Raw genomic sequence first — 27587 nt, forward strand, 5'->3', positions numbered from 1 at the left:
CATAAACACATGGGTAAATATATATGTAGAAGTGTCCTTGGGCAAGTTACTGAATTGCACTGAGAAATAAATATAATAATAGGCTCTATCTTGCAAAGATTGTTGATAGGATTAAAGAAGGTGAAGCCCTTAGCCACAGTGACCAACACATAGCAGTTTGCTCAATAAACACAAACAATTAAACATGTTGTGTAGGAAGGGTACTGTTTGTACTGACCGGTTTGCAATGGGATGGAGGAAATGGTACCTACATCCATGGCGGCACTGATTGGTGCAATTCGGTTATGTGCAACCTCTGTAGCTCTCACTCTGCACTTGGGGAATTTCTTTTATTTTGCAGCTATGTCAGAATAATAACTAAAATGTGTGATTCATGAGAACAGGCCCCATGTCTGCCTTCCCCAGGGACTGGCACATAGTAGGTACTCAAGCAGTATTTGTTAAATGAATACATGAATGGAAAACCAGGTCTGATCATCTTCCCTGAAGGCTCACAATCTAAATTAAAAACATTGGGGCACCTGGCTGGCTCAGTCAGAAGAGCATGCGACTCTTGATCTCAGAGTCATGAGTTCCAGTCCCACATTGGGTGTAGAGATTACTTAAATAAAAAACTTAAAAACATTTTTTGTTAAATTAAACACATTAAGTAGTTTGGTCTCTTGGGTATGTGGGTGGGGAAGGGGATTGGCTTGTGGACACAGAGTAGAGGATTTATGTGGGTATTGAAGAGCACCCATTGAACTCAGAGACCTCTTGCAGTCACTGTTATAAGTGGGAGGCAGGAAAAAGTGAGTAAGATACAGCCTCTTCTCCAAAGGAATTTCTAGGTGGCCAGGGAATATTGGAGAACAATACAAGAACAGTTGTATCTGGATGTGGTAAATATTGTAAAGGCTCCGAGTGCTGCAGAGCATTATGGGGCCAGCCCTTCTAGGAGGAGTAAGCTCTGGCTAGATATAGGAGAGGTTCCAGAGAGGCTGGCAGAAGTAAAATCTGGGGGCCGGCACTGGCTTCATTGAAGGATTAGGTGAGAGTCGGCTGGGGGGAGAGTAGGAGGTAAGGCTGAAAATATAGGTAAGGTTCAAATTTCCTGGACCACCTGTTATGGAATTCCCTTGGTAGGCCATGAAAACCTTTTGAATAATAACAATAACATCTAAGTTGTATAGTGTGCTTTTGTTTTACAGACAGGAGAAGGGAGGCAACATAGCATTGTGGTTAGGAGCACAGATTCTGGAGCCAAATATTTTTTGGTTTAAATCCTGGCTGTATGACTTACTAGCTGTGTGATCTTGGGTAAGGAACTTAGCCTTCCTATGCTTCGTTTTTTCCCTTCTCTGTAAGATGGGGATGATAACAGTACCTGCTCTGAGGGTTGTTGAGGATTATCTGAGCATTAAATAAATTAGTATATATAAAGCACTCACAAGACAACATGGCACATAATAAGTACTATGCAAGTGTTCACTCTTATTAGAACTTGAGTGTTCTCATACTTCGGCATATTATGAGTCTTCCAGGGAGCTTGATAAAGTACAAATAATGGGGATGTTTTCCTTCCCTTGTGTTGTCTTTGCATGAGGTCTTGGCTATTTCTCTGAGGTTGACTTTCCCTTCCATGACATCAACGCCTAGGTATCCTCTGTTCCCTGGAGCCCCCATGATCCTTGGGTCATTGAAACACATGTGTGTGGGTGGAATGTGCTACTCTTAGGACAGGTGGCTGTGTTAATGAGCAAAGTGCTGGTTGTGAGCAGTTGGTGGACCTTAGCAGATGGTAAGAGGCCTGGCTGGGCCTTGCCTTGCCTTCCACATAGCTGCCGATGGTGGCACTTGTTCTGGAGGAAGATTGAGGTCTCCTGAGTAGCTCTCCTCCAATCTAGTGTTCCTCTTCCTTCCTTCTCTTTCTCTACCTCCAAGAGGTAGATGGGTGACCCCCACTGTGTATTGATGGTTGTGGTGAGATGGAAAGGTCTTCAGTCCTTTGGGCAGAATTTTCCAGGACCTTTAGGTTTTTAATAAATTCTGTAATAATTCTCATGCAGACCTAAATTTGAGAGCCATTGCACTGTTAGTTGGACCCACCCAATAACTCTGAAATGCTGGCAGGTATTATTTTATCATTCCTATTTTATTGATGAAGGAAATGAGAATCAATGACATTTAGAGGACTTGTTCAGGACCCAACTCCAAGCCCAACTCCATGTCTTAGGTCATTTCCCTATACTAGGTCAAAGGATTTGGAGCAAAAGCATGGAGATTTAAAATAATTCAGCAGCCATGGGGAGTAGGTTGGAGGGGAAACTCTTATCCCGAGCCTAATGCTGTTTAATTACAATCAATTCAACACATTTCATTGAGTTCCTTCTCTGTACAGCACATTTTTAGGACATCCTCTGAACAGTTCCAGTGAGATGTAGGAATGGTAGAAACTATTCACTTCTTAGTATTCAGAGCGGCTTCCAGCTGCCCTTACGGGTGACTCAGTTACGAGAGTCCTAAGAGTTTGTATATTTGTTAAAAACTTGTATAATTAATCCCACCCCCAACCCTAATATAACATTGAAGAACATTTTATTGATTCAGATAACCAACCCAAGAAATTTAAATACAGACAAGTTTCAAACTATTTAAGTACCACCATCCTTCAATTCTTTTCCAACCAAAAGTATGATTCTACCCTCTACCCTCCAGAAGGAAGCAAACGTAATATTCTCTACTGCATTCATAGAAAAGCTCCTATTTAAGGAGCACTGTATTAAAATGGGCAGAAAACCTCTGCTATCTTTTCAGCCAGATTCAACAGCAATTACAGAGCTCTCTATTCTATAGTTCTTGGCCCATTCCTTATATGCAAGGTTTTATGCCAAAATGCATCAGTCTTAGAGGTTTGTCTCCTTTACTTCCTAGAAACTATAACTTACTTATTTTTAGAGCCCCCATAATGCGATACACAATAGTGCTTAATGAATATATATGATGAATATGAATATGAATTTATAAGAATAAATAAGACACAGGCCCAGAACTGCCCTTAAAAATAGGTAGCAAAGGGGTGCCTCAGTGGCTCAGTCAGTTAAGCATCCAAGTCTTGATTTCAGCTCAGGTCATGATCTCACCATGCATCGTGAGGTCAAGCCCCTGTGTTGGGCTCCACCCTAGTCATAGAGTCTGCTTAAGAATTTCTCTCTCTCTCTCTATCTGCTCCTCCTCCACTTGTGCACATGCACAAAAGAAGAAAAAAGAAAAAGAAATAGGTAGCAGAATTGAATATTGACGTGTATGATTTAAAGAGTACTCACTAGCTCTCACCATACAAGTCTTTTCCATGGTTTGTCATGGTGCCTGAACTTCTTCCATTGGAATTGATTCCATCGTCTCTTGAAGACTTTATTTTCAAAAGTGTTCTAGTGAAAGAGATGAACATCTGGGTTCTGACACTATCTTGTCTGATAGGTCCTCTTCTCTCATAAAACTTGAAGAATAAGCACTAAATGAACGGCACAGACACTTGTCCTGGATTCAGGGTGCTAGGGAAAAGAGAGCTTACTGTAGCCTGGAGGGTCAAGGAAAGGGAGAGGCCTGAGGCAGGCTTAGAAAGAACTTCATTTTCAGGAGGCAGAGAGGAGGGAAATATAGGTTGAAGAGAGCTGGCCAGCCCATGGAAGCAGCAAAGATCCCTGCTGGGAGCGAGTCTTCAGGGGTCCTTCTCCCAGTTAGCATTGATGGTTTATCACTGCTCCTTACTGAATCTTCTTTTACAGATTTATTTTTCAGGAAAAAAACAATTGTGTCCTAACTGGATTTTCCAGACCTTGGTTATAACTCTCATTGCTGTGATGGCCTTTTGGTAAGAAAAACGTCAGTGTTATGCTGTGTCAAGCTCTTTTATCCTTCCCATCTTCCTTTTCTCATATATGAACTGGGGACTGACCTATTTACTTTGAAGACAAGGAGCTCTTTAACTGAACATTGACCTTTGATTTAACTTAGAGATAAAGGAGCCCTTTTTATTTTTATTTAAAAAAATTTTTTAAATATGAAATTTATTGTCCAAATTGGTTTCCATACAACACCCAGTGCTCATCCCAACAAGGGATGCCCTTCTTAAACTCATATTCTTTAGAAAAAAGCATAAGCTTTCTGTACTTAAATGTGAGAGGAAGGATTTTTTTTTTTTGCAATTAACTGATACTTTTTAGCAACTCACTGTGCCTCTCCTGTGTGTGTGTGTGTGTGTGTGTGTGTGTGTGTGTCTTTTTCAGTCTCGCAAATAACTCTCAAATTCTTCGTTCTCTTTCCTGTCTACTTGGGGTAATGTTGTGAGAGGGCAATCAGGTACAATGTATTCTCCCCAGACACTCATATTTATTAGCGTTCTTCTAGATTCTTCAGTGAAGACTTCACACCAAAGGGACTATGAGATAACCCCGAGAGGTACAATATTTTGAAATTGCAGCCAAATTTACTAGGCAGTTAAAGCAGGCAGACACAGTAAGGAAAAGCATTTGCTGTGCAAGCAGTGGGTGATTTGACTGCAATCCATCCTCTCTGTGCAAGGAAGTCGGGGGCATCCCTCAGTGGCATGCAGGGCGTCTTCCTCAGGGCCCTGGTCTGTAGGCTCTGCTGATGCAGTGATGGCCCCTCAGCCTTTGGGCCTTGGTCACCTTGCCTGTGTCCTCTGGGCCTTCTTGTTCTTAGGCTATTTGCATGGCCAAAGGGGTATTTATCTATCTCTCAAAAAATGCTTGGTGAGTGTGGGAAAGGACTCTCTTTGGGTCTTGTCTCAAGGCAGACAGTCGTTTTCAGAAGCAAAGTGAGGGAAGGTGCCAAGGTGTATCTAGTTCCTTGATCTATAGCTTCCTAGCTATAGAAGGTGATGTGAATCTCTCTGTATCCTTCTCTCCCCTCAGCGTCTTGTCGCTTGCTACAGCCCACTGCACGAAGCATCCCCAAGTGTCTGACACCAGGAGACAGAATTCCCATTCGAAGCCGTTGTCCTTTTCTCACGGTCCTAAGTGAGCCTTCTTCTGCTGGGATTCCCAACGCAGGAGAGTGTGAGAGTCTACTTTAGCAGACATATTTAGCATTCTCTAGAGATACAGATTCCCATGAAAACCCAATGGGAGGGTTGTAGGAAGTATGTAAAGAGACTGCTTTTCAAATGTGCTTATCAGAATTATCTTATGAATTCCAATACTGTTGACTGCTAAGATCAAAATCGGGAGGTTATTAGGCTTTTATCTTGTTTCTGGCCCGTGGTGGCAAGAAGGGTCAAAACCAGAATTTGCCCCCAAAGAAAGGAGCAGATATGTCCATTTCATCTTTTGATCCTAGAAGTTCTCTGGGCCATGCATTGAGGTAGATGCCAGAAACAAATGAGAAAGAGTATTTAAGGATTAGTCCTAGGGAGATAGAGAGTGGGGGATACGGGAGAGCAAATAAGGCAGACTGGATCACAGCAAGCAGTTTCCCGGGTGATACAACAGCTTCTGTCTGATGGCATCTTTGGGACTCAGCACCACTTTTCCCAGTCAGGGTTGTGCCTGCTGGGCAGTTGTGCCAGCTACTGCTAAGAACACTCTGGAAATGTTTTCTTTATGAGTAGAATCCCAACGTGTGGCACATTTCTTCGTGTGTTATTTAATAATGGTAAGCCACCACCTTTGATGGGGGAAAATATAACAAGGAGCCAATGTAGGGAACCAGGTGTGAAGTCAAGCTGGCAGGATGTCAAGTGAGGTCACCCTGTGTTAGACCCCGCACACAGTGGAATTGTAATGTCATGGCAGACTTTCTGGTGCGGCTCATGCGAGAGGGCTACAGAACCCCCCAAAGAAGACAATGCTAAGTGAGCTTGGATGCATGAGCATGGTTAAGAATAGCTTCCCAAAGCTCAGAACCTTTAAGAAAAGCTTCTATTTGAATATATAAGTTCTGATCATTGGAGGAAAAGGACATAGTCATTATTTTGAAGTCACACAGTGTGGAAATGAAGGTTGTATTGCATTTATTTTCCTTCCTCTCCCCAATTTGGTGTATTGTGCTCTGAAAAGACAGGCAGCCGGAAGATGTCAGAGCCGCAGCCAAAGGGTTTGGCATCTACAGCTGATTAAATCTGTGCCTCCTCTCATCTTCCAGTGCCACAGTGTGGACGCCCTCCACCAGTGGGATGCGGACTCTGCCTTTTTCCTGCAAGGAGCAGAGGGCTGCCTCTAGTGATTTACAGCTTCCTCTTATAATCTTCCACTGGTGACAGACGCTGCTGAGGCAGCTTGCCAGGGCCAAGGGGCCGCTCGCTGGAAAAATCCATCGGTGCAGAGTACCCCAGGAGCCTCTTTGCTCTAGGAAGACGAGGGTTTTCTCTCACCAGGGCAGAGAAGCATAACTGTGCTGTTTCCATGGTGCTTCTGTCAGCCATGGCTGCCCCTCCCCCCCTCCCATCTGTGTGGCCTGTGAGAACGTTGGCCAGCTGGTTGTGTGAGATATATATGAACTCAAATCTGTCACATAATGCTTTCTTCTTCTTTTGTTTTTTTTTAACAGTGCCTTGACGATAGTCTCCCTTTACATCCTTAGCTTAAAAGATCAAGACCGACATGCCCCAAATCTCTCTCTGAGGTGAGAGTTCTGGTCTTGCTTTCCTTTGGGGAGAAGTAGTCTTGAAGGCCTCCTTCATTAATCATTTTGTTTTCTTCCTCCAGCAACATCACAAGCTCTCAGGAGCCAGCCCTGCCACCCACAGCCTCCCCCTCAGGTAAGATTTTCACATTCCTCGCTCTCAAACCCAGCCCGTGTTTCATGTGAATTGTCAACAAAAGAACCAGCCTTTCAGGTTAACCTTGTTGCTTCCCTCGGCTCTGCCCAACACTTTGCAGCAGCACCTAATACATCTCTGGCAACCACACAGTCCTCCTTCCGAGTACCAGAAATCACTTTCTGTGAGATTCTGCCTTGTCAGGAGACTTACTGCTGCCCCATCTGGGGAAAGAGAAGAGTCCTCTCAAGTCTTGTGCAAAGGCGTTCCAAGGAGGAATTCCATCAGAGGCCGTGGGCAGGTAAAGGATGTTCAAAGAGAAGCAGCCAGGGCTCTGAACCTGAGGTGTTTTGTTTTTTTTTTCTTCTTTGCAAATATTTACTTGCATGATCTGTTAATGGTTCCAGACAATCGTTTCCTATTGAGGTGGCAAGATCTTTAAAAACACAAATACACAAACTTGCAGTCATCTGTAATATTAAGTCCCCCACCCAGGGATGAAATTTTGGTTGATTCAAGTGAAAAAGTCTCATCTGTCCATTGCTAGCAAAGACAGTAGTAGTAGAACATGTAAAGTAATCATGTGTGGATTGGGTAGATTTTCTGGCTCACTTAGAACTTATAAAATGATGTCATAGCTGGGCTTTCTGCCCAAACCAAGTAGGGAAAAATGTAAAGGGCTTTGGAAATCTAGTGAGTTCAGGGTAAGCTGCCAGTCAGTGAAAATCACAACCATTTTCAGAATATCTTCTACCTTCTAGGGACACACACACACACACACACACACACACAGACAGACACACACACAGAATGTTTTTGAGTAACAGAATTTTCATGTTGAAAACATTATGGAAACTTGAGTAAGGGCTAAAAGTGTAATTATCTCTATAAAACCAAATGTAGTACATCCAAATGTATACTAATTCATTATTATTTTGGAAATCTTCTGCATACACACAACAAGTATATAAAATAATAATGATGATAATGCTGATAATAGCAATACGTACATATTAGTAGGGATTATATATCAGGATGTTGTAGCAACAACTTCCACATTACAGTGACTTAATGTGGCAAAAATGTATTGCTGATTCTCTTTCTATGTCAAATATGGGTTAAAAGAGGGTTCTTGCTCATCATGTCATTTGGAACTTAACTAATGGAGACTCCATCTCAATACATATTTCTACCACCTCTGTAACAGTAGGTAAGAGAAAAGGCAAATTGTGCACTGGCTCTTAAAGTTCCAACTTAGGTATAACACATGTCACTTCTGCTTACGCTTTATTGGCCAAACCAAGTGACGTAGGTCATGTCTAATTTAAAAACAATTGATAAAGTGCAGACCTAACACACACTTAGAAGAAGATGAACCAGAATATTTTTGAGCAGTCCAAATGACTGACATGTAAAATATGGTCAGTGGTTGAGGTTTTGGGGCAGCAATGTAATTTCTTTTTCCTTTTGACATTATTTTATATCGTAGAGTTGAATAAATAACTTGTACAAATCATTGTCACCGTCACCACCGCCATTATCATTATCATGTAATGAGGTAGTAATGTATACAAAAGCACTGCCATAAGTAATCTACATGAGTAAACCATTCAAGTCCTCACCAACCTAAAAGACAGGAACTGTTATTATCCCCATTCTTTCCAACAAGAAGGTGAGACATAGAGAATTTTTCCCTGCACCCATAGAAGGCAATGCTTGCACTATTTTTCCCATGAAAGCAACTTTTGATTGAACTTGGCAAGAGATGCAACACTACAGGGCAAAGATGCATCACTACTTTCACAAAGATGTGAAAGGAATTCGTTTGAGTCAGCTTATTCTCCATAGTTTCAAACATGGAAAAATCCAGTATGGTTACAAAAATCCCCCAAAGCCTTCATCTCTTGTGAAAGCACATGGAAACTTGTGGCCGGTAAACTCTTTTCTTACCTCGGGGTCCACCTTGGATATACCTGGTGTCCTTTTCTGAGAGCAGTCCTCAGGAGAGACTACCTCACCCACGAGAGACGTGTAACAACGGATCCTGTACAGGAAGAGGTCATGGACAGATCCAATCTTCATTTGCAAAAAGGTTCTTGACCCTTAAGCAAACTCATTCCTGTGGGAACCAGCTCTTCACATGGAGGGAAGAGAAGCCTTATCAAACCAGATGAAGGTTTATTGCTCTCTTCTCTGGAACAGGGGTATCTGCAGGTCTTATATTTCATGAGTGTGGGAGACACTGAAGAGACTCCTAAAAAAAGAAGGTCTGCCCCACAATCTCTGGCTGTGTTCTACTAGACACAATTATCAGCGTTGTCTGGCTAAAAGTGAAATTGAGGGGCACCTGGGTGGCTCAGTCAGTTGAGTGTCCAACTTCGGCTCAGGTCATGATCTCGTGGTTTGTAGGCTCGAGCCCCACATCACGCTCACTACTGTCCGTCCCCCGTCTCTGCCCCTCCCCCACTTGCATGCTCTCTCTCTCTCTCTCTCTCAAAAATAAATAGGCATTAAAAAAAGAGATGCGTCTTTCAAATAAATAAATAAAAATGAAATTTAAGTCCTGCCTTACCAGGCTCCCTGATACACTGGGAAAGTTGTTCCCTCTTCTCTCTTTCGGCTGGAGAAAGATGGAAAGGATTTTCTTCGCTTCACTTCACAGTTCTCTTCACTATCCTGTTGAGGAAAGCCGCACACTTTGGGGGATTTCGAGTCGTAGAATGTCAGAGGGCAGTACACCAGTGGCACCCTAACTTTTTGACCCATAGAATCCACTATTAATTCATTATTCTTTTAGGATCATTTGACTGAGAAAACACCTAGAGGGAGAATGTTACTGTAAACTCAGTTAAGCTTGTAATCAAATGATTTTTGTTAGTCCAAAGCATAAGAGACTCTTAAAGACTGAGAACAAACTGAGGGTTGATGGGGGGGTGGGAGGGAGGGGAGGGTGGGTGATGGGTATTGGGGAGGGCACCTTTTGGGATGAGCACTGGGTGTTGTATGGAAACCAATTTGACAATAAATTTCATATATTGAAAAAATAAATAAATAAATAAAAATTAAAAAAAATTATTTTTGTTAGTCCAACAACAATACTTGAAAAATAGTACACATCTGTGGGAGAGTTGTTACTTTTCAAGTCCACAGACCCCACTGACCACTTTATGCCATCACCTGGGGTTCCAGAGTCCCCAGGTCAGGAAAACCTCTGATTTATACCAGCTTACCCATTTTACAGCTGATGAAATGGAGGCCCAGGACCTTGCTTAAGGTTCTGCAGTAAGCTACTGGCAAAGTTGGAATTGGAATTTGAGTCCTCTGTCTCCTTGTCCTGGGTTCCTTCCCATCTACCATTGTGCGTCCATTTATTTGGGCACAGTGTGTACATGTACTCGGGATCAGCTTTAGAGGAATCAGAAAGTATTCATTCTATGGTTCTGGAAAGCCCCTTCGGCATCTGCCTCCCGCAGGTTAGCCTATAGCCATTGAGATGTCCCTGTTGTGGGGTATTTCTGGGGGTGTAAAGAAAGCCTCTTCTCTTCTGCTGCTGGTCCATCCTTCCCCTTTGTCCTGACCACTGTATAACACCGGGGTTCCTAAATCTGAAAGTGGAGAAAGCCAGGCAAATTCTTTCAACCAGATGTTTCTGAGGCATTGAAGACTAATTAAAAATTAAGGAATCGGGGCACCTGGGTGGCTCAGTTGATTAAGCATCTAACTTCAGCTCAGGTCATGATCTCACGGTTTGTGGGTTCGAGCCCCACATTGGGCTCTGTGCTGACAGCTCAGAGCCTGGAGCCTGCTTCAGATTCTGTGTCTCCCTCTCTCTCTCTGCCCCTCCCCTACTTGTGCTCTGTCTCTCAAAAATAAATAAAGATTAAAAAAATTTTTTAAGTAATAAAAAATAATAAAAATTAAGGAATAAAAATAATAAAGAAATTCAAGGGTTCAGGGAAAACCAAAAAAACAACAATTTGGAATAACTCTGTAAGATGAATTGTAATATCTAGCAGTTTACCATCACATTTTTATGATATGCTGAGCACAAGCTATTGTTCTTCTTTTGGGCCTAAATTGATTGTGTAAAATGTCGTCAGAAAGTTTATCCCCTCTTCCCACTTACTATGAAAGGTTTGGGGAAGACTAATCAGGATGTGGAGAGTGGGTATTTTGGAACATTGAGCTTCTAATCTGAGGCACCAACTGAGTGTGAGGGATTAGATTTTAATCTATGGAACCGATAAAGATTTAAATAGAGTTAGATATTAAAAAGTAATGAGCTTGTGAGGAAAAAAAAATCTGTGGATTCCACAGAGTTTTGGTGAAGATTTAAAAAATCTCATGAAGCTAAAAGGCATGAGAATTCCTGCTTGTTTTGGAGTTCAGTACTCTGAGAAAAGCAAATGGTTGCAATAAAATGGTTCCCTGTGTTAAAGGACTCAGTCATCAATTGATTGGGCTCATTGACTTTTTCTTGGCATGAGTCTGGTTCAATCAGGAAAGAAAAAGGTATGCTGCTTTGGAACTTAGCCATAGAGCACAATTTTGTAAGTAATGCTATATACACATTCTACAAGAGGATATGCTTTGGTTGGACGCCACCTTAAATCTCTCCTCTCCACAAGTTTCTAATTTAGTTTATTGGGAGATCTTTTCCACCGATTGTGAAATATATCTCCAACTTTACAGGGAAAACCACTAGGAGTGTATATTAAGTTTATAGTGAATATTACTGGAAGGCATTTGTAAAATGAGAGTCACCCCTATATGACTACAGGAGAATTTATGGTTTTCCAATAACCAGCCTTTCAGAATTCAATAGTCTTGCCTCAGAGAGGTGAGAAATTAGAGGTGTTTTATAGGAGATTTAAAATTTATTTCCAATCCTGCCATTTTCATAATTCTAATCTGCAAGATTATCTCTTCTCAACCTTACCTTTTAATTACTGTTTTAAAAAATACAGTTATCCCATAAGATACTACATCCTATCTTAGGATTCTATGTCCAGGAACCTGAAAACATGCTTCTGTGGAAGTGAGGCAACTCTGTAGTTCTGTTGTCAAAATTTATAATGAGCCCTTTTCTGCAAATTCAGCGGGAAAGTAAAAAAAAAAAAAAAAAAAGGTAAAGAATAAAAGCATACAGGATGGAGAAGTTCTGGTTTCCTCTTCTTTTTTAAAAAAAATTTTTTTAACATTTATTTATTTTTTGAGAGACAGAGAAAGACAGAGCAGGAGCAGGGGAGGGGCAGAGAGAGAAAGGGAGACACAGAATCTGAAACAGGCTCCAGGATCTGAGCTGTCAGCACAGAGCCCAATGTGAGGCTTGAACTCACGAATGATGAGATCATGACCTGAGCCGAAGTCGGACACTTAACCGACTGAGCCACCCAGGCACCCCTGGTTTCCCCTTCTTTTCATGCCTCATTTGCTTTATAAATTCACAGCCTTCTGTGGAAGCAGTCATAAGCAAAACTCATAGCAGGGGATATGTACTGACAATTATTATTGAAATAGCTGGAATCCAAGAAATCTAGAGGCCTTTTAGGCAGCACATATATTTATATCTAAAGGGAAATATATATTCAATTTTCTAGGAAATCCTCATGTATCATGATCCATTTCTTCTTAATGAAAAGGATCATGTTAGGCAAGATCCTGAGGAAACCTGCTTCTCCTTCAAGTTCTATCTCACTCCCGTTTGCCAATGGGGCAAAGGAGCCCAGGTTCCCATATCCATTCCCAGCATCGTCTGTACCCATCCGCTGGCAATTTCCCCTTTGAGTGTGTAAGAGGAAACATTTTTCTACAGGGTATATGATTGGCTCTTCTTCTTTCCCTGCCTCTCTTCCTTCCATCCTCCCACAAATATTTGTTGAGCATCTGCGGAGAGCCCAGCATTGCCTTGCCTGGGGCTATGGCAGTGCACAGGATGTGTGTGATGTTCCAGAAGCTCACGGTTGGTTTTGATGACAGGCAAACAAGCCTGTGTGCCTAGTGTAAGAAGTACTAACCAGGGCAGATTTACTTAGGAGTGATGGCCCCCAAGTAACGTGCACTCTTGCGTTTTCTTTCTATCCTGAAATTCCATGCAGAAAGTTGAATAGATCTTGTCTCTCTTTTCTTCCTGAGAGTAGCACACATTGTATTAACTTATGTCTCTTCCTAATTGAGGTTACTGTCTGTGTTTTCCCCAAAACTGTGTAGAGAGATATAAACATATTATTTAATGCAAATGAAGGAATACAATAAAGAGTACACATACTTGAGAAAAATCAGCAAAATTAAAAAATGCAAAAACTTTAAAATTCTTTTTAAAAGCTTGTTTAGCAACCCACTAAATAATTGCTTTCACTATTCATTTTAAGGATATCTGGGTTTTTTTTCCCCCAAAGCCTTAACAACAATCATCTCAGTAGTTACCTTTCCAAAATTGCTTTTAAAATGACTTTTTGGCTATGACGGGGTCAAAACCACTCCCCCACTTCCTTCCTCACAAGCGAGCTCTGGCCCTGCACCAGTGATCTGACTCTTCTCTTCAGCTGCAGCACAGTCCTGACCTTGAGTTTTAAGTGTTCTTTTATTCCTGTGTGGATCATATTATGGTAGGACTTACAGAGGAATCAAAGAATTTTAATAGAGGTTCCCTATTCTGGAGTTGTCAAGAATGGGCAAAAATACATACGAGTTAAATGATAAAACAGAGATGACAGGCTTTGGATGTGGAGACAGATCTATCACTAATTAATCACCATATAGATGGCTCAGTAGTAATGCTATGACACTGGAAAGGAGGGGACTGTGGGCCGCAGTGATCTGATCTGCTAGGGCCGCCATAACAAAAAACCACAGACTGGACAACTTAAACCACAAAATTTATTTGCTCACAATTCTGGAGGCCAGAAGTGCAAAATCAGGGTGTTAGGAGGTCTAGTTTCTTCTGAAGCCTCCGTCCTAGACTCACAGATGACCACCTTTGTGCTGTGTCCTTGCAAGGTCTTTTGTCTCTGCACACCCCTAGTGTCTCTGCGTGTCTCTTCCTATGGGGAGGGATACCAGTCAGATTAGAGTAGGGCCAGCATAGCAGCTTCGTTTTAACTTCACGGCCTCTTTAAAGGCCCTATTTCCAAATACAGTCATATTCTCAGGGGTGAGGGCTTCACCGTAAGAATTTGGGGAACACACATCAACCCAAAACAGATGGCTTCTTGGAAGAAGGTGAGAATATGCTAGATCTGTAAGAAATGGGGTAGGGATTGGATGGGTTGAAAGGTGGGAGAGAGAAAGTGAGGGGAAACATTCAACTGACAGAGACAAAGAGGGGCTCCTACTAGGTTTCTTCTCATCCTGACCAAGCATTAAAGATTGACAGAGTATTTTCTTCTTCAGAAGACAGAAGCATGTCATTCCTGGCAAGAGATGCGCTAACCAGCCCTGACTGGGGGACTGACTGTGAGTTTACATTTATGTGACTATTCTTTGACTTTGTGGAGCCAGGTAGAGTAACAACAAGCTGTAAAAGCATCACTGGAGTGAGGAACAGGGATGAAGGCTGCACCCTGCCAGAACACTCATAGGGATCATGTTTTTAGAATCAACGCCCACCTAACCATTAAGGAGACATTAGAGTTGGTCTCTCACTACTGGACCTGTTGAGGTTTATCTCCATGGATTTGAATAATTTATTTGAACTCTCTGCCTTTTTTTTTTCTATTCTAACTGTATTTTTAGCTTGTTTTCTGTTTTCTGAGTTTTTAAAAGCCATCTTTATTGGCCAGATAGCATTTCATATTGTACTCTCCATTTTCAATAAATGTCAATTTAGTAGGACTTCCAGGGTCCAGAAATTCTTTTGGATGTGATGAGGCTGCCTATTGGAACCTGGATTTTTATTAGTTTTCTTAAAATTTACTATAACAACAACAACAACAGAGGCCTTCTCCCTGCCCTTCTCCTTCTTTTTCCATTTGAATGCAAATGGAACCCATTTATCTAGGAAACTCTTATTTCACATTCAGTAATTTGGAGACTTTGCTGGAGCACAATACTCTTGTCCTCTGCAGAAGAGTTTACTTTCTTTTCTCTATTTCTTCTCAATTCAGGGATTGACACAACCATTAGTTCTATTCAGATTATGGAAATCCAGCAAGTAATAGATCATCGGTATTGCAATGGAGACCACCAGTGCGGGTGGGTAAGCCTCCCCATCATACCTCGATTGTTTCTGGAATTTACTCAGGGCTCTGGGTTTCTGAGACTGGAATGAAAGCTAGAACTACATGGTAAAATCGATGTGTGCTTACATTGCTCCTTAAGTGAAAACACATTTGTTACACGGTGGACGAGGGAATCATAAAATGGTTGGTATTAGCAAATATCAATAAACCAAGGCTCCCACGATTCCAGTCTCCCACTTTAATGGGTAAAGCCAAGGCAAAAAGCTTAGAGGGCAGGTCTGTGGCTGACTCTCTGAGGACACATACCATAGGCCCAGAGCTGCTGGTTAATTTTATAGACAAGAAAGACATTGTTACTGATGGCTCCAAGTAATGAGTGAGCTGACATTTACACATTTTAATAACAAGGAGTACCATTGTTTTAATTGCCAAATAATATAGCTTATTTTAGCTTTTTCAGTTAGGAGGAAAAAAATCCAGATACTGAAAAAGTTATCAGCAACATCCATGTCTGTCGTGTGCCGTAAGGTAATGACGCATTTAGGAGCATAGAGTACAAGTAGCTTCAGAAAGCACAATATGCAAGTTGAAGGCATTAAGAGTGGGCAGGTAATTTTCTTTCTTTGATAAATATGTACTGGGTGACTGCTAGGTTAAAGGCAAGGCCCTGTATTTGGAACTGGTGTCACAAATCCTTTGCATTCTCAGCCTTATTGCTTTTTTCAACCTAATGTAATGTAGGCTTCAGGCTTCAGGCTTGATTATACTGAGCTTTAAAAATAAGTTGTCTGGTGCATTATGATTTGTTTATGGCTTTGACATTCGTTATGTCATCGAATTCTCACAAAGTCCCTATGAGGTTGGTCTAGTTGATCCCCATTCTGCCATTAAGGAACCTGAGCTTCAGTGAGCTTAAACAATTCAGAGACAGACATTAATTACTATGTTAGGGTGACATAATGAAGAAGAGTAGGGTGATTCGGGTTCAAATACCAGAACTTTGACAAGGTAAGTTCATTCCCCCTGAGTGTCCATTTCTCATCTGTGAGATACTACTGCATGCAGATGCTGGGGGGCATGTGGTAGGAAGTAAATTCCATTTATCTAAGCTTCCTCTGGTAGAACAAGGCTCTCCTGATCTCAATTCAGATCAGTTTTAACAACTGCTTCCTCATTTTTAACAACCTACTTTAGTGTTATTAAAGAGAATCTAAAATGACCCTGGCTCTTTTTCCAACTTACCTGGTTTTGTTTCTCCATATAATTCAAGGTATGGCCCGGACATAAGAATTTGTGTTAGATATAATATGCTTTTCTGCTGGGGTTTTCATTCCAGTATGAGTCCCAGGAAGTCCCGCTTTCTCCCAAGTATCTCTCTTAAAGGGGATGTGTGTATGGGGGGGTGGGGGTCGGGGGGTTGGGGGCGTGTCTCTGTATAAGTCCTTCTGTGGTGCAGTTTTCTCCCTTATGAAATGGTGATTCAGACTATAATAACACTAGTTGATTCAAGTTCTGAACGTGCATGGTATTTCCTGCTAATGTTGCCGAAAAGGGAGCGATTCAGGATAGAAAAGCTGGTATTCATTATTTCCAGTCCTCCTTTCCAGAGGGATTGTTAGTTTGCCTTTGCCTCATTTGTCTTCCGAAATCTGTGTCTCCTTAACAGGGACTGGAGTCATTTCCGGTGTGCTCAGTTTTATGCATTTGGCCTGGGATTTGGCTTCCTGTCATTTTGTCTGTGTGTTCTAACAAACCATAAATCTCTGTGGTATATTTTATATATTAAGACCTAAAAGAGATCACTTTGAAATTTGACAGGTACATCTCTGGAAAACGTAGAACTCTCCTGTGCTAAATTTGATTTTCTGTGTTTGTTATAGAGCATTTCACAGTTCACATAGTATTTAATGAGTAACAAAAGCCTTTTGAAGCCTTTCCTGTGTATTTTGATTTGTGGTTTTATTTTTTTCCATAATTAGCTCTGGAAACTACAATTACAATATTCCTGTTAATAAGCATACACCTGCCAATGTCAAATTCTCTCTGGAAATCAAGTAAGTGCATAACTGTAGAAGACAATTCCGCTTCTATCATTATCTGAATAGGAAGTCTGAACTTACTTCACAGTTGATCAGTAAGTTAGAAGGTGGGAAGTTATCAGTCCATGCCGGTGGATGGTAGTTGAGTTGAGAGGTGGGCCAGCTCTAGGGAGTTTTCAAAATGAAGGCTGGGATCTTCCAGGCTCCTCCAGTGAATGGAAAGACCCTAAGGATTCACACTCAGCACCTGTAAAATGGGAGCAGTTTTGGGTTTGATGCTCTCAAGTTGCAGACTCCCCCCCGCCCCCCCCCCCCCCCCCCCCGCCACTGTGTCCCTTTGAATTAGGGTAGGAGCAAGAGTAATAGCACAGTCCCCGGGTTGGGGGGCTGGGCAGTTGGGAGAGTCCCTGGTAGCAATGCTGAGGCCGACACCACCCCCTCTCCCCAGGGGAGTTCAAGGAGTCAGAGTTTGGAGTTGGGCAGACCAGGGTTCAGATTTTGTCTCTGCCACTTACTAATTCTGTAACCTTGGAGAAACTACTTATCCTCTCTGAGTTGTTTTTGTCTGTAAAACAAGTTTGAAATAAGACCGGAACAAGTAGAGCTGCTGTGGGAACCGCTGTTAAGAATAGTGAAATTAAGAACTACCATTTGCTGAGCACAGAGCCTATGCCACACACTCTACACTTTAATAGTGGGTCATATAATCCTCACAATAACCCTCTGAGTTCGGTATTTCTCTTCTAGTTTATATTTTTCAGATGGGAACACTTAGGCCTAGGGAGGTCAAACACACTTGTCCTGAAACTCACAGACAGTAAATGGTAGAGTTGGGTTTCATACTCAGCCCATCCTTTAAACCATCACTTTCCTGCCTTCCCAGTGAGATGAGAGATGTAAAAACGTTGCCCTTTCCTGGCACATACGAGACACTTAATAAATGATAGCTCTTTTTTTTATATAAAAATTGTAAGTTATTTTATTTTGTTTGAGAGAGAGACAGTGTGAGTGGAGGAGGGGCAGAGAGGGAGGGAGAGAGAGAGAATCCCAGGCAGGCTCTGTGGTGGCATCACAGATGTGGGGCTCAGAGTCACAAAAGCGTGAGATCATGACCTCTGCCAAATGCGAGAGTCGGACACTTAGCCAACTTGAGCCACCCAGGCGCCTCAATTGTAGCTTTTATTATCAGTACCTTTCCTTCAAAATCACAAAGCTCTAATTTAATCTATTCATACCAAATATTTAAAATAACTATGGTACTTCTAAGACTTTCGACCCACTTCATTCAAATTATGCAATGAGCTGCTCATCAGGAAGATAGATGGTTTTTATTTTGCGTCTCTTGATTATAGTCTCTCCTTTTCTCCCCCCTCCCCACATTTCCTCTCTTCTCCCCTTTGTTTTCTGCCTCTCTTTTCCTTTTCTCTGTCCTCCACGCTCCCTCTCTGCTTTCCCAGCTCTGTTACTCCTCCTCCATCTGTCCCTTCTTCTGTTTCACTTGGGCTTCATACCTCTTCCCTCCTCAACTTTGCTTCTACACTGAGTTCATGACACTCAACCCAACGGCTTGCCTTGGAAAGGTTTGTTTCAAGCAGCAAGTGTTTCGTGACTCAGAGCCCATCACATTTCATGCAGAGCAAGAGCTAAATGTACTGTTTTCTAGCACCCCCTGAGTAGCCTGGAATAGCATTTCCTCCTTCATTCCTAGCTTCAATGGCAGGAAGTAAGCTGACAGGGTATGTCCCCTGAAGTGGCAGAAAACCATCTTGAGCCACTAAATCAGGCTTTTTAGGTGAAGAGCCATTTGTCCAATATGTGTGATTTAAAAATAACACACATACTCAACTGAGATCGTAGGTTGTCCCACTTGTGCAATAAGATCATTTCCAAGGACAGATGGATCTCAGCCTCTTGATGATAATTAATGGGCTAACCTCCAGAGAAGAGTCATTCTTTCTGGCAGGACTTCTACTCTGATAGCTTTTAAGGGAGGTAAATTCTAATGGGGCTCACCCCCACATCCCTTCCTGTGTTTGTGCACCTTGCTGCTTCAAACACTATCTCCTCAGATCAGGGGTGTGTAGAATCTGAAATCCTGGAAACTTCAGGTAGATGCACATTCAGTTGCCAGAGAAAAGAGAATGGATATCTTCAAAAAGTATTTTCTAATCTGTGGGGATAAAAACTTCTGATGCTAGGGTGATTTAAGTCACGAGATTAGATCTTAGGGACTATCATATGCTACCCCAGTAGTTGTTTTGGTCAATTCAGGCTGCTATAACAGAAATACCATAGACTGAGTGCCTTAACAAACACTTATTTTCCACCCTTCTGGAGGTTGGGAAGTCCAATATCAAGGCACTGGCAGATTTGGCATCTGGTGAGTGTCTGCTTCCTGTTTCATAGAAGGCCATCTTCTCACTGTGTCCATATAGCAAAGGAACAAGAGAGCTCTCTGAGGTCCTTTCGATAAGATCAGTAATCCCACCCATGAAGGCTCCATGCTCAAGACCTAATCACTTCCCATAGACTCTACTGCCTAACACATCACTTTGGAAGTTGGGATTTCAGCATATGGATTTGGGGGAGAGGAACACAAACATTAAGTCCATGACAGTAATTATCTGAGACTGAGTTTCTTTCTGTAATAATGAGATGGGGACGGGCATATTGGCATTGATGAGCTTTGCGTAATAAAATGCCTGCAAGAAACTTTGAATGGATTTCCAAGTTACGTTCCCATTCGCACCTCTTTTTATCAAGGTATCGCCTAGTGGAGCTGGTAACTGCTTTCCATTTGCCCTTTCTCTCCTTTGTCTCTTGAAGCACAACAGAACCATTGATAGTCTTCCAATGCAATTTCACCCTTGGAAATATATGTTTCCATAGTAAAAGGGAAGCCAAAGGGATACAAAGCCACCAAGAGGTCTCCCAGGAGATGACACAGGTAATGTTTTCCAGCCCCTGGGCATTCCGTCCCTGTTCCAGAAGAAGTGTGTCTAGAATTGCGGCACGGCCTCTGTTCCCCACCAGGAGAGGGATGCCGCGAGCCAAATGCCGCTGTTTCTCCTTGCTGGCTGACCCTGGTCACAGGGCTTTGCTCAGCATCCTCCGTGTGTCCTTCAGAAACTGCAGACTGTTTTAGCGACTCCTATCAAAAGCTGTTGTCACGGATACCTTTCCTAGAGTAGTCAAGGAAATGCTTTCTCAGACTATAGTCTTTCCAACTGAGTGTAAAATGTGGTTATGAAATGGATCTCTCTTTCATTCATTATTTAGGGCTATCAGCACATTTGGAGCCTCCCTGTAGCCCCATTCTTTGACAGCACATACCACTTCCGTGTAGCTGCACCGGTAAGCTTTCTTTCTTTTTTTTCCCCCTTTCCCTTTTTCTTTTCCGGTGAGAAAGAAACAGACCATTAAATCAATCCATCGATCAATTCAATTCAGTCAGTCAATTACTTTAACTGATTCTTACATTAGTCATTCTCCTTTTTTCTTCTGTTCTGACAGGATTTAGCTGACTGTTCAACGGATCCTTATTTTGCTGGGATATTCTTTACAGATTACTTCTTTTACTTCTATCGGCACTGTGTCTGATGTATTCGAATTTGGTTGAGGACTTCGCCAAGGAAAAATACTCAAAAATACGGCGAACAGAAACATAACCTCTTGCAATCTCTTTCTTCTCTTTGTAAAACATTCAATTTATTGCCATAGGGCTTTTTCAAGCTTTGGCTTCTGACAGTTTTGAGACGTTAATGAGGAGAATAAAGTGTTTGCCGCAACTTGAGATAGTGTGGTTTTTGATTTTCCCGTGATTATGAAGAAAACTCTTCCTGGAGTAAACAGCACTGTTGGGCTTGAAAATACTGCTTCTGGTATTAAGGAATCTGTGAGGCCAAAGACGCAGGTCAGAGTCTACTTTGTGTTATGTATTTCTTACTGTAGCTTTCGAGAAAAACAAAAAGGCCCGTTTCTGCCAACGTGGGCCCACTAAACACAGACTTTTAACAGTGTGTGATATGGTGTGTGTTAGGGGGACGGATGGGTAGTGTCTCACAGATGAGCTCACATTTAGGCAAACTATTGCTATGTGTTTATGGAAGAGAGGGAGAGGAAGGTGGAAGGGAGGGAGGGAGAGAGAGAGAAAAACGACATATACTAGAGTGCAGAATGTTGCTTGTTAATGATTTGGATAAGAGAAATAGTTGCAATTCTACCCTCTAATGCCTAATGCCTGATGGACACTAAGTTTTGTGTGCTCTCTTATGAAGCACTAACTTGTGACAAGTTTTTTAAGGTAACCTAGATAATCTAGGCCCAGGTTATTTTCCAGTTTTCATTGGTTTTGTTTTCTTCTCCCTCTACATATGACGGCATTACAACCCATCTCTATTGTTTTCAGCTAAATTAGCTCTTGGATACTTCTGCCTGGCTTATGGGTACATTCATATGCCTTTCCCAATTTAAAATGGCCAGAAAGCCTCTTAGCTGGAGTCTATCAACCATGTTTTTTATTTTCTGTATTCAAACATTTTGACATTTGGGGGTCTTACTGACCTTAAGGGGACTCTACCTCCTAAGGTTAGCCAATTCCTAGAAATAGTAAACAACTTGTCCGTGAGTGCTTTTCAAATACAAGCCAAACAGTCTAGAGTCCACACTGCAACCCACCTCCTTTATTGGGCTCTCACACTCCACCTGCCCTAACCACGCCAGGGCTAGGTACCAGACAGCTAGGCACAGCCCCACAGCCTGCTGAAGTTATTCACATGAGCCAGTCCCCAGACTGTCCACCCTGCCTTGCTTCTTCCTTCCCATAGAAACCAAAACAAAGGCTCTTGCCCACAGTTCGCCCCCACTTCCTCTGCCTCCTGACTGACCCTGGTGCTTCCCAGTGTGGCCCCCAACATGTGGCATGTCCCCTTCTCTTGGAAACTATCACAACCTATCTTCTCAATGGCAATCATCTCCTGATCTGTTGGCCTTCCTGTACCTCAAATTTTCTGTATTTTAGGACATGGATATTTGAGCCACTGTAGCTCTAGCTCCGGGTGACAAGGCTGCTGAGTGGCTGGACTTCTCTTATCTTACTATTGGCCTGGGAGTCAATTAGGAGATGAGAGTTGTTTTTTTGTTTTTTTTGTTTTTTTACCTTGACAGTGATAATCAGTAGTAATAATACATCCTCCTCTTCCTTGTTTTCAAATATTACTACACCTGTGCCATATGAATGGAATTGTGAGACCCCATCTATTAAGAAGAGATATGGTCCTTGCTCTCACAGAAGGCATTTTGAAATAAACTCAGTGACGCAGAGGTAGTTTAGCCCAGTAGGACCTGAGACTTCAGATCCAAACAGTCCTTGCCTGAATTCAAATCCTGACTTTTCTCTGTGTACCTTTAGACAGGATACTTAACGTCTCTAAGTCTTGATTTCCTTCTTTATAGAAGAGGACAATGAGTATCTAGATAGGATTAAATGAGATAAAATATGTAAAGCACAGATAGGCTGCGAATAAATATAAGCTATTATTGTTTCAACTGCACAGAAGAGAATCATTACAATGATTACACTGGGGTTATAAGGAGATTGAGTCACAAAACACTCACACATACATCAAGGCATGTTTGTCGACTATAAAAACCAAGCTACAGACAGAGCATATGCATGTGTGTTACGTAACGTTTATATTTTTTTCTATATTTGGAAAATTGTTTTACCTTTTACTAACAGCATAGCCCTTGTAGAAAATTAAATAGAGTAGTTAATTCTTGGGAGGAGTATTTCAGGATCCCTGCAATTTCTTGGATTCAAATTCAGACTTGGTTGTCCTGGGTTGTATACTATCAGCCTGTCCCGGTATGACCTGCGTCTAGAGACTGTATTTTCCATTCCATTTTTAAATCATGTCCCAGGTTCGTGGTGTGGGAGAGACTTCATTAATTTGACCCTTCCACTGGAAGGAATGTTTGTGAGAAGCAGGGTTACAGAGTTCTTTCCAGCACATAGACCCAATGTTCTCATTCATGCATTTATGTTTGGGATAACATGGAGTTTCAGATATCTAAGGTAGTTCACTGACATTGCCTATAAGAGGATTTCTCTCAAATAAACACTGTTTTCAAGTTAAATTCTATTACAAAACTGAAAGTCTTTCCCCCCAACAAAACAAAACAAAACAGAAAAAGCATACTACAGGAGACTGTGTTGAAAATCTTCAGAAAGAAAGGATTTAACATAATGAAGAGACCTGTGGCAATCTGTGGCATCCTAGGATTAGTTAAGCCTACTAAACTTTGCTGGAAAATTCTCTTTGTATTTTCAGCACTTTCCCAGTTGTGAGATATCCACCGTGGACCATGCTGCTTCAGGCCAAAAAGATTTTTCCTTGTGCCAGAGAACTGTCTGACTCTACTGGAATATCCCCAAATTTAAGTAGTGTCTATAAATCTTCCTCCCCAAAGCTCATAACCTCAGTCCAACCATGAGCAAAACATCAGACAAACCAAACAGAGTGCTATTCTACAAAATACCTGACCAATACTCCTTAAAATCATCAAGGTTATCAAAAACAAGGAAAGTCTGGGAAACCATCGAAGCCAAGAGGGGCTTAAAAGAAACATGACAGCTGAATGCACCGTGGAGTCCTGGATGGGACCCTGGAACCAAAAAGGAGCAACAGATGAAAACTAAGGACTTTTGAATAAAGTATGGACTCTAGTTAATAATAATGTATCCATGTTGGTTCATTTGTTGTGACAGACATTAACAATAGAGGGAACTAGGTATGGAGTTTATAGGAACTCTGTGTCCTAGCTTCACTATTTTTCTATAAATCTAAATCTGCTCTAAAATAAAAAATATATATATTTCTAAAAAGTCAGAAAATAAGTCCATAAGAGCTGGGCTTAAGTATCACCTACTGCCACCAGGTGCCATTTGTGCTAACATAGGATAAGTTCAATCCTGAAAAACAGGTACCATTTTTAACCTCAGGTCATTTATATCTTAGTTACTGTATTTCATATCCAGTATATATTTTCATATAACTAATTATTTGCCAATTTGTCAGATTCTGTATATCAGTGTCATAGAAAATGCCATATAATATAAGCTATAAACACTATAAAATATAAAATAATCACATAACATAAACAAGTAGAATTACAAGAATTTTGAGTTCTAATAAACAAGAGTTTGAAAGCTATGTCAGATTGTTTTTAGACAACCAAACCATAAAAATTCACTTAAAACAATTTGCTTGCATGAGTTCAACCCTCCAGCACTTAAAAAAAAAAAAAAAAAAAAAAAGTAGAGCTCTTAACCTACCTCTTTTCCCATTTCCCATATTTTTACTTCTTTTGCCTAAGCAATTTTTGGATTTCAATTTTAGTGGCAGATTCCCAGCAAAACATCATTAAAGACCTCCAACAGAAGAGCAATTCTGTTGGCAGTTTACAAACCTCGTCTCGCTGGATTCTCACCATGACCTTGTGATATGGGGAGTGAAGGGACTTCTAGTTCCCCATTCTATAGATAAGGAAACTGAGACACAAAGAGGGTAAGCAAGGACAAGAGTTGACACAGGTTTTCTGGTGCTAAATTTTATCCCTTTCCACTATATGACATGTCTTATTCAAGGTGGCTGCTTTCCAGAACTTAAGACTGGGTGGCTTATTTCTCACAGTGCTGGGGTCTGGAAGTCCCGCAGGCTCAGTGTCTGCTGGGGCTTCTGTCTTGGAGGTACAGAAAATTGTCTCCTTGCTGTGTCCTCATATGGTCTTTGCTCTGTGCAGGCAGGTGGAGAGAAAGAGGGAAGAATCAAGCTCTTTGGTGTCTCTCTCTCTCTCTCTCTTTTTTTAATGTTTTTTTTTTTTTTCTTTAATTTTTGAGAGAGAGGGCGACAGAGTGAGAGTGGGGAGGGTCAGGAAGAGAGGGAGACCCAGAATCTGAAGCAGGCTCCAGGCTCTCAGCTGTGGGCACAGACGCAGGGGCTCCAACTAACGGACCATGAGATCATGACCTGAGCCGAAGTCAGTCACTTAACGGACTGAGCCACCCAGGCGCCCCCGTCTCTTTCCATAAGGGCACTAATCCCATCATGAAAACTGTCTCCTCATGACCTCATCTAAACCTAATTACCTCCCAAAGTTCCCATCTCCAAATACCTGGAGTCCAGGGTTTCAACATATGCATTCCAAAGGGAGACAATTCAGTCCTTGGAAGTACATCCCTTACCCTTAGGAATTTTATTCCTTTTTCTTCACAACCCACCCAAAAGGCATTAACGTGTTAATGGCGCTGGTAAGTGATGTTTACACTGACCAGGTCTCGTAAACCGATAGGATTTATTAGAGGCCATTTAGTCATCACACAGAATGGAGGGAGGGCAGAGGGACAGAAATGAGTGGAATCCCCGTCACCAGCCACGAAGTCACAACTATTTCTATTGCACCAGGGCTTAACAGCTCACTTAAGAATGCTCCACACCAACCTCATTCCGGGGAACGCTTCAGGAAAATCTTCACTTGGCAAAGCTAAAAGTGTTTTTTTTTTTTTGGCTTTCATTTCTTCAAAGACATGTGTCATTGATTTTTGTGTCTGATTCTGAAGAGCCAGATGAGCTCTTAAGCATCCAAGGATTTAGAATCTAGTGCATTTTCCACGTGTTGTTTGTTCAAATCTTGTGGCAGCGCAGCCGCAGAGACCTCCCATTTACCAACAGTGTTCTGCGTAGACTCCATCTTCCCTTGGCTGGATTCTGTGAATGGGAAAGTCTCTGCCACATAATTGGTGGAAAGGATGGGTGCCGGAAATCACAGTCTCAATCCTTCAATTTCTTATGGCTCCACACAAATACGTGTGAGATCACATTTTAGAAAGACTCTTGACAACACGTCTTTGCCAAAGTTGGGTCCTCAAGCCATTGTTGGCTGCACCAGCCAGACCTCCTGCTTAAATGCGGAGTAACTGGAAAAAGGACTAGAGTCAGAGCTGGGAAGCTTGGTTTTGGTCCCGGCTCAACCGTTGGCCTTTGGTGTCATCTTGGGTACTTTACTTTCTGGGTTGCAAACTCGGACCCATGATCATCCTGTCTGCATGACAGTTACTGTGAACACTGAAAGCGATATATACATGAGACCTCTCGTAAAGTGGAAGGTGCTGGGTGAACGCTACGGGAATACAGTTAAGAACGGTCCTTGGGAAGACATTATTTTGAACAAATAAATAAGAAGTCGGAAATTCTCGCTTCTTGTAATGAGTTTCAGTTCATGACACTTAGGGCAAGTGACTTACCTGTCCATTCACCATCTTCTTCACGTGGAAAACATGTCGCCTAGCACTCAATAGATGCTCAGTTAACATGTATTAAGTGAAAGGTGGGTAAATAAAAAATTTCCTTGCATTTGCCAGGCGTATGGCAAGATGGCAACGGTAAACCAGATTTGAACTGTTCTCTCTCTTCCGCTGTGATTTTTTTAAATTGGTATCATTTGGAGTAATAGGATGTTATTACCCTCTTCTCCAAACACATTTAAAATGTCTCTACATGGCTTCTGATAGAAACAAGCAAATCCATGGCCTGTTGTCTTTTAGAGGGTTTCAAACCCTGACCGTCAGCTACAGCCTATTATTCATCGTTTGTATTTATACTGCTGATTTTTTTTCCATACACCACAACTGCATGAAAATCTAAATTAATTGCAGATTAATTATAAAGCACTCAGTGAATGTTTCATATTATATCCAAACATGGAGCATGACAGTAATTAGGCTGCTGCAATTTTCCCCTGAAGTGGGTTGTAAGACCTCGGGCCTGTCATCCTGTACAAGTCCCAAAAAAACATTTCCTTTTAGTGTGGATATTCTCGGCTCTCAAGAGCAGTCTCTGGAATTATCTGTAGTAGAGAAGCTACTCAAAATTATGCTAAGAAGCAAAAGTCTTCATGACTTCACGAAGGGCGCCTTTGCCTCTGAGGAGACACTCCACGATAGATGATCTTTCCCACATTCAGCCCCCAGTGCAGTTAACAGCTTGCTCATTTTCACTCTTTTGCTGAAACCTGTGGGGAGGACTTTCCATGAGCCAGACTCTAGGGAACGAAAGGAGCAGCGCATCACTGGTGACCTCTCTGAGGCATCCCCCCACCCGGTGGAGGAGCCAGACAGCCACACGGCCATCACACCACACGAAAAGCCCTGTGGCTGTGGCATTGATGTTGAGCTGTGAGCAGACAGGGATGGGCTGATAAGGCTGGCTCTCAGGTAAATGAGAAAGAGGATGGAAGGGAAGGAAGGGGAAAGGCTTCAAGCAGGAAGAGAAGTCTGAGCTGTTCTGGTTCCGAAAGAATGACAAATGGTTTTTGGTTTTGTGTCTGGTTTCTTTTTTAAACGGAGAAATTAAAAGAAGGTAGAGGTTGCCTATGAATCAATTCTTTATAAGAAAGAAGCTGATTTTTAGTATATGTGCTGCCGAAGCGAGCACAAGAAGCTGATTTTTAAGTGCGCCGGGAACTGCAAAGAGAATAATTACCACCCCCACCCACCTGAGCCAGCCCTTCTGCGAGCTTTGCTCACAGGAGAGGCACTCCTGTTTCTAA

At 41.9% G+C, this 27587-nt stretch overlaps 1 protein-coding gene across 1 annotated transcript in view; it reads left to right on the plus strand.

Annotated features, from left to right (window-relative positions):
- MYRFL (myelin regulatory factor like) overlaps window positions 1–20758 on the plus strand; it is a 95029-nt gene extending 74271 nt beyond the window's left edge. The window contains exons 16-25 of the mRNA XM_007082264.3: window positions 3768–3853; window positions 6550–6624; window positions 6708–6760; window positions 6885–7061; window positions 14153–14215; window positions 14866–14953; window positions 16920–16994; window positions 19806–19926; window positions 20259–20333; window positions 20493–20758. Coding sequence (XP_007082326.2) covers window positions 3768–3853; window positions 6550–6624; window positions 6708–6760; window positions 6885–7061; window positions 14153–14215; window positions 14866–14953; window positions 16920–16994; window positions 19806–19926; window positions 20259–20333; window positions 20493–20579 — 900 coding nt within the window. The 3' untranslated portion in view covers window positions 20580–20758. The remainder of the gene's footprint in view (window positions 1–3767; window positions 3854–6549; window positions 6625–6707; window positions 6761–6884; window positions 7062–14152; window positions 14216–14865; window positions 14954–16919; window positions 16995–19805; window positions 19927–20258; window positions 20334–20492) is intronic.
- Window positions 20759–27587: the final 6829 nt, after the last annotated feature.

This window comes from Panthera tigris, chromosome B4 (genome assembly GCF_018350195.1).
Source record: "Panthera tigris isolate Pti1 chromosome B4, P.tigris_Pti1_mat1.1, whole genome shotgun sequence".
In the NCBI taxonomy this organism is placed as follows: Eukaryota; Metazoa; Chordata; class Mammalia; order Carnivora; family Felidae; genus Panthera; species Panthera tigris.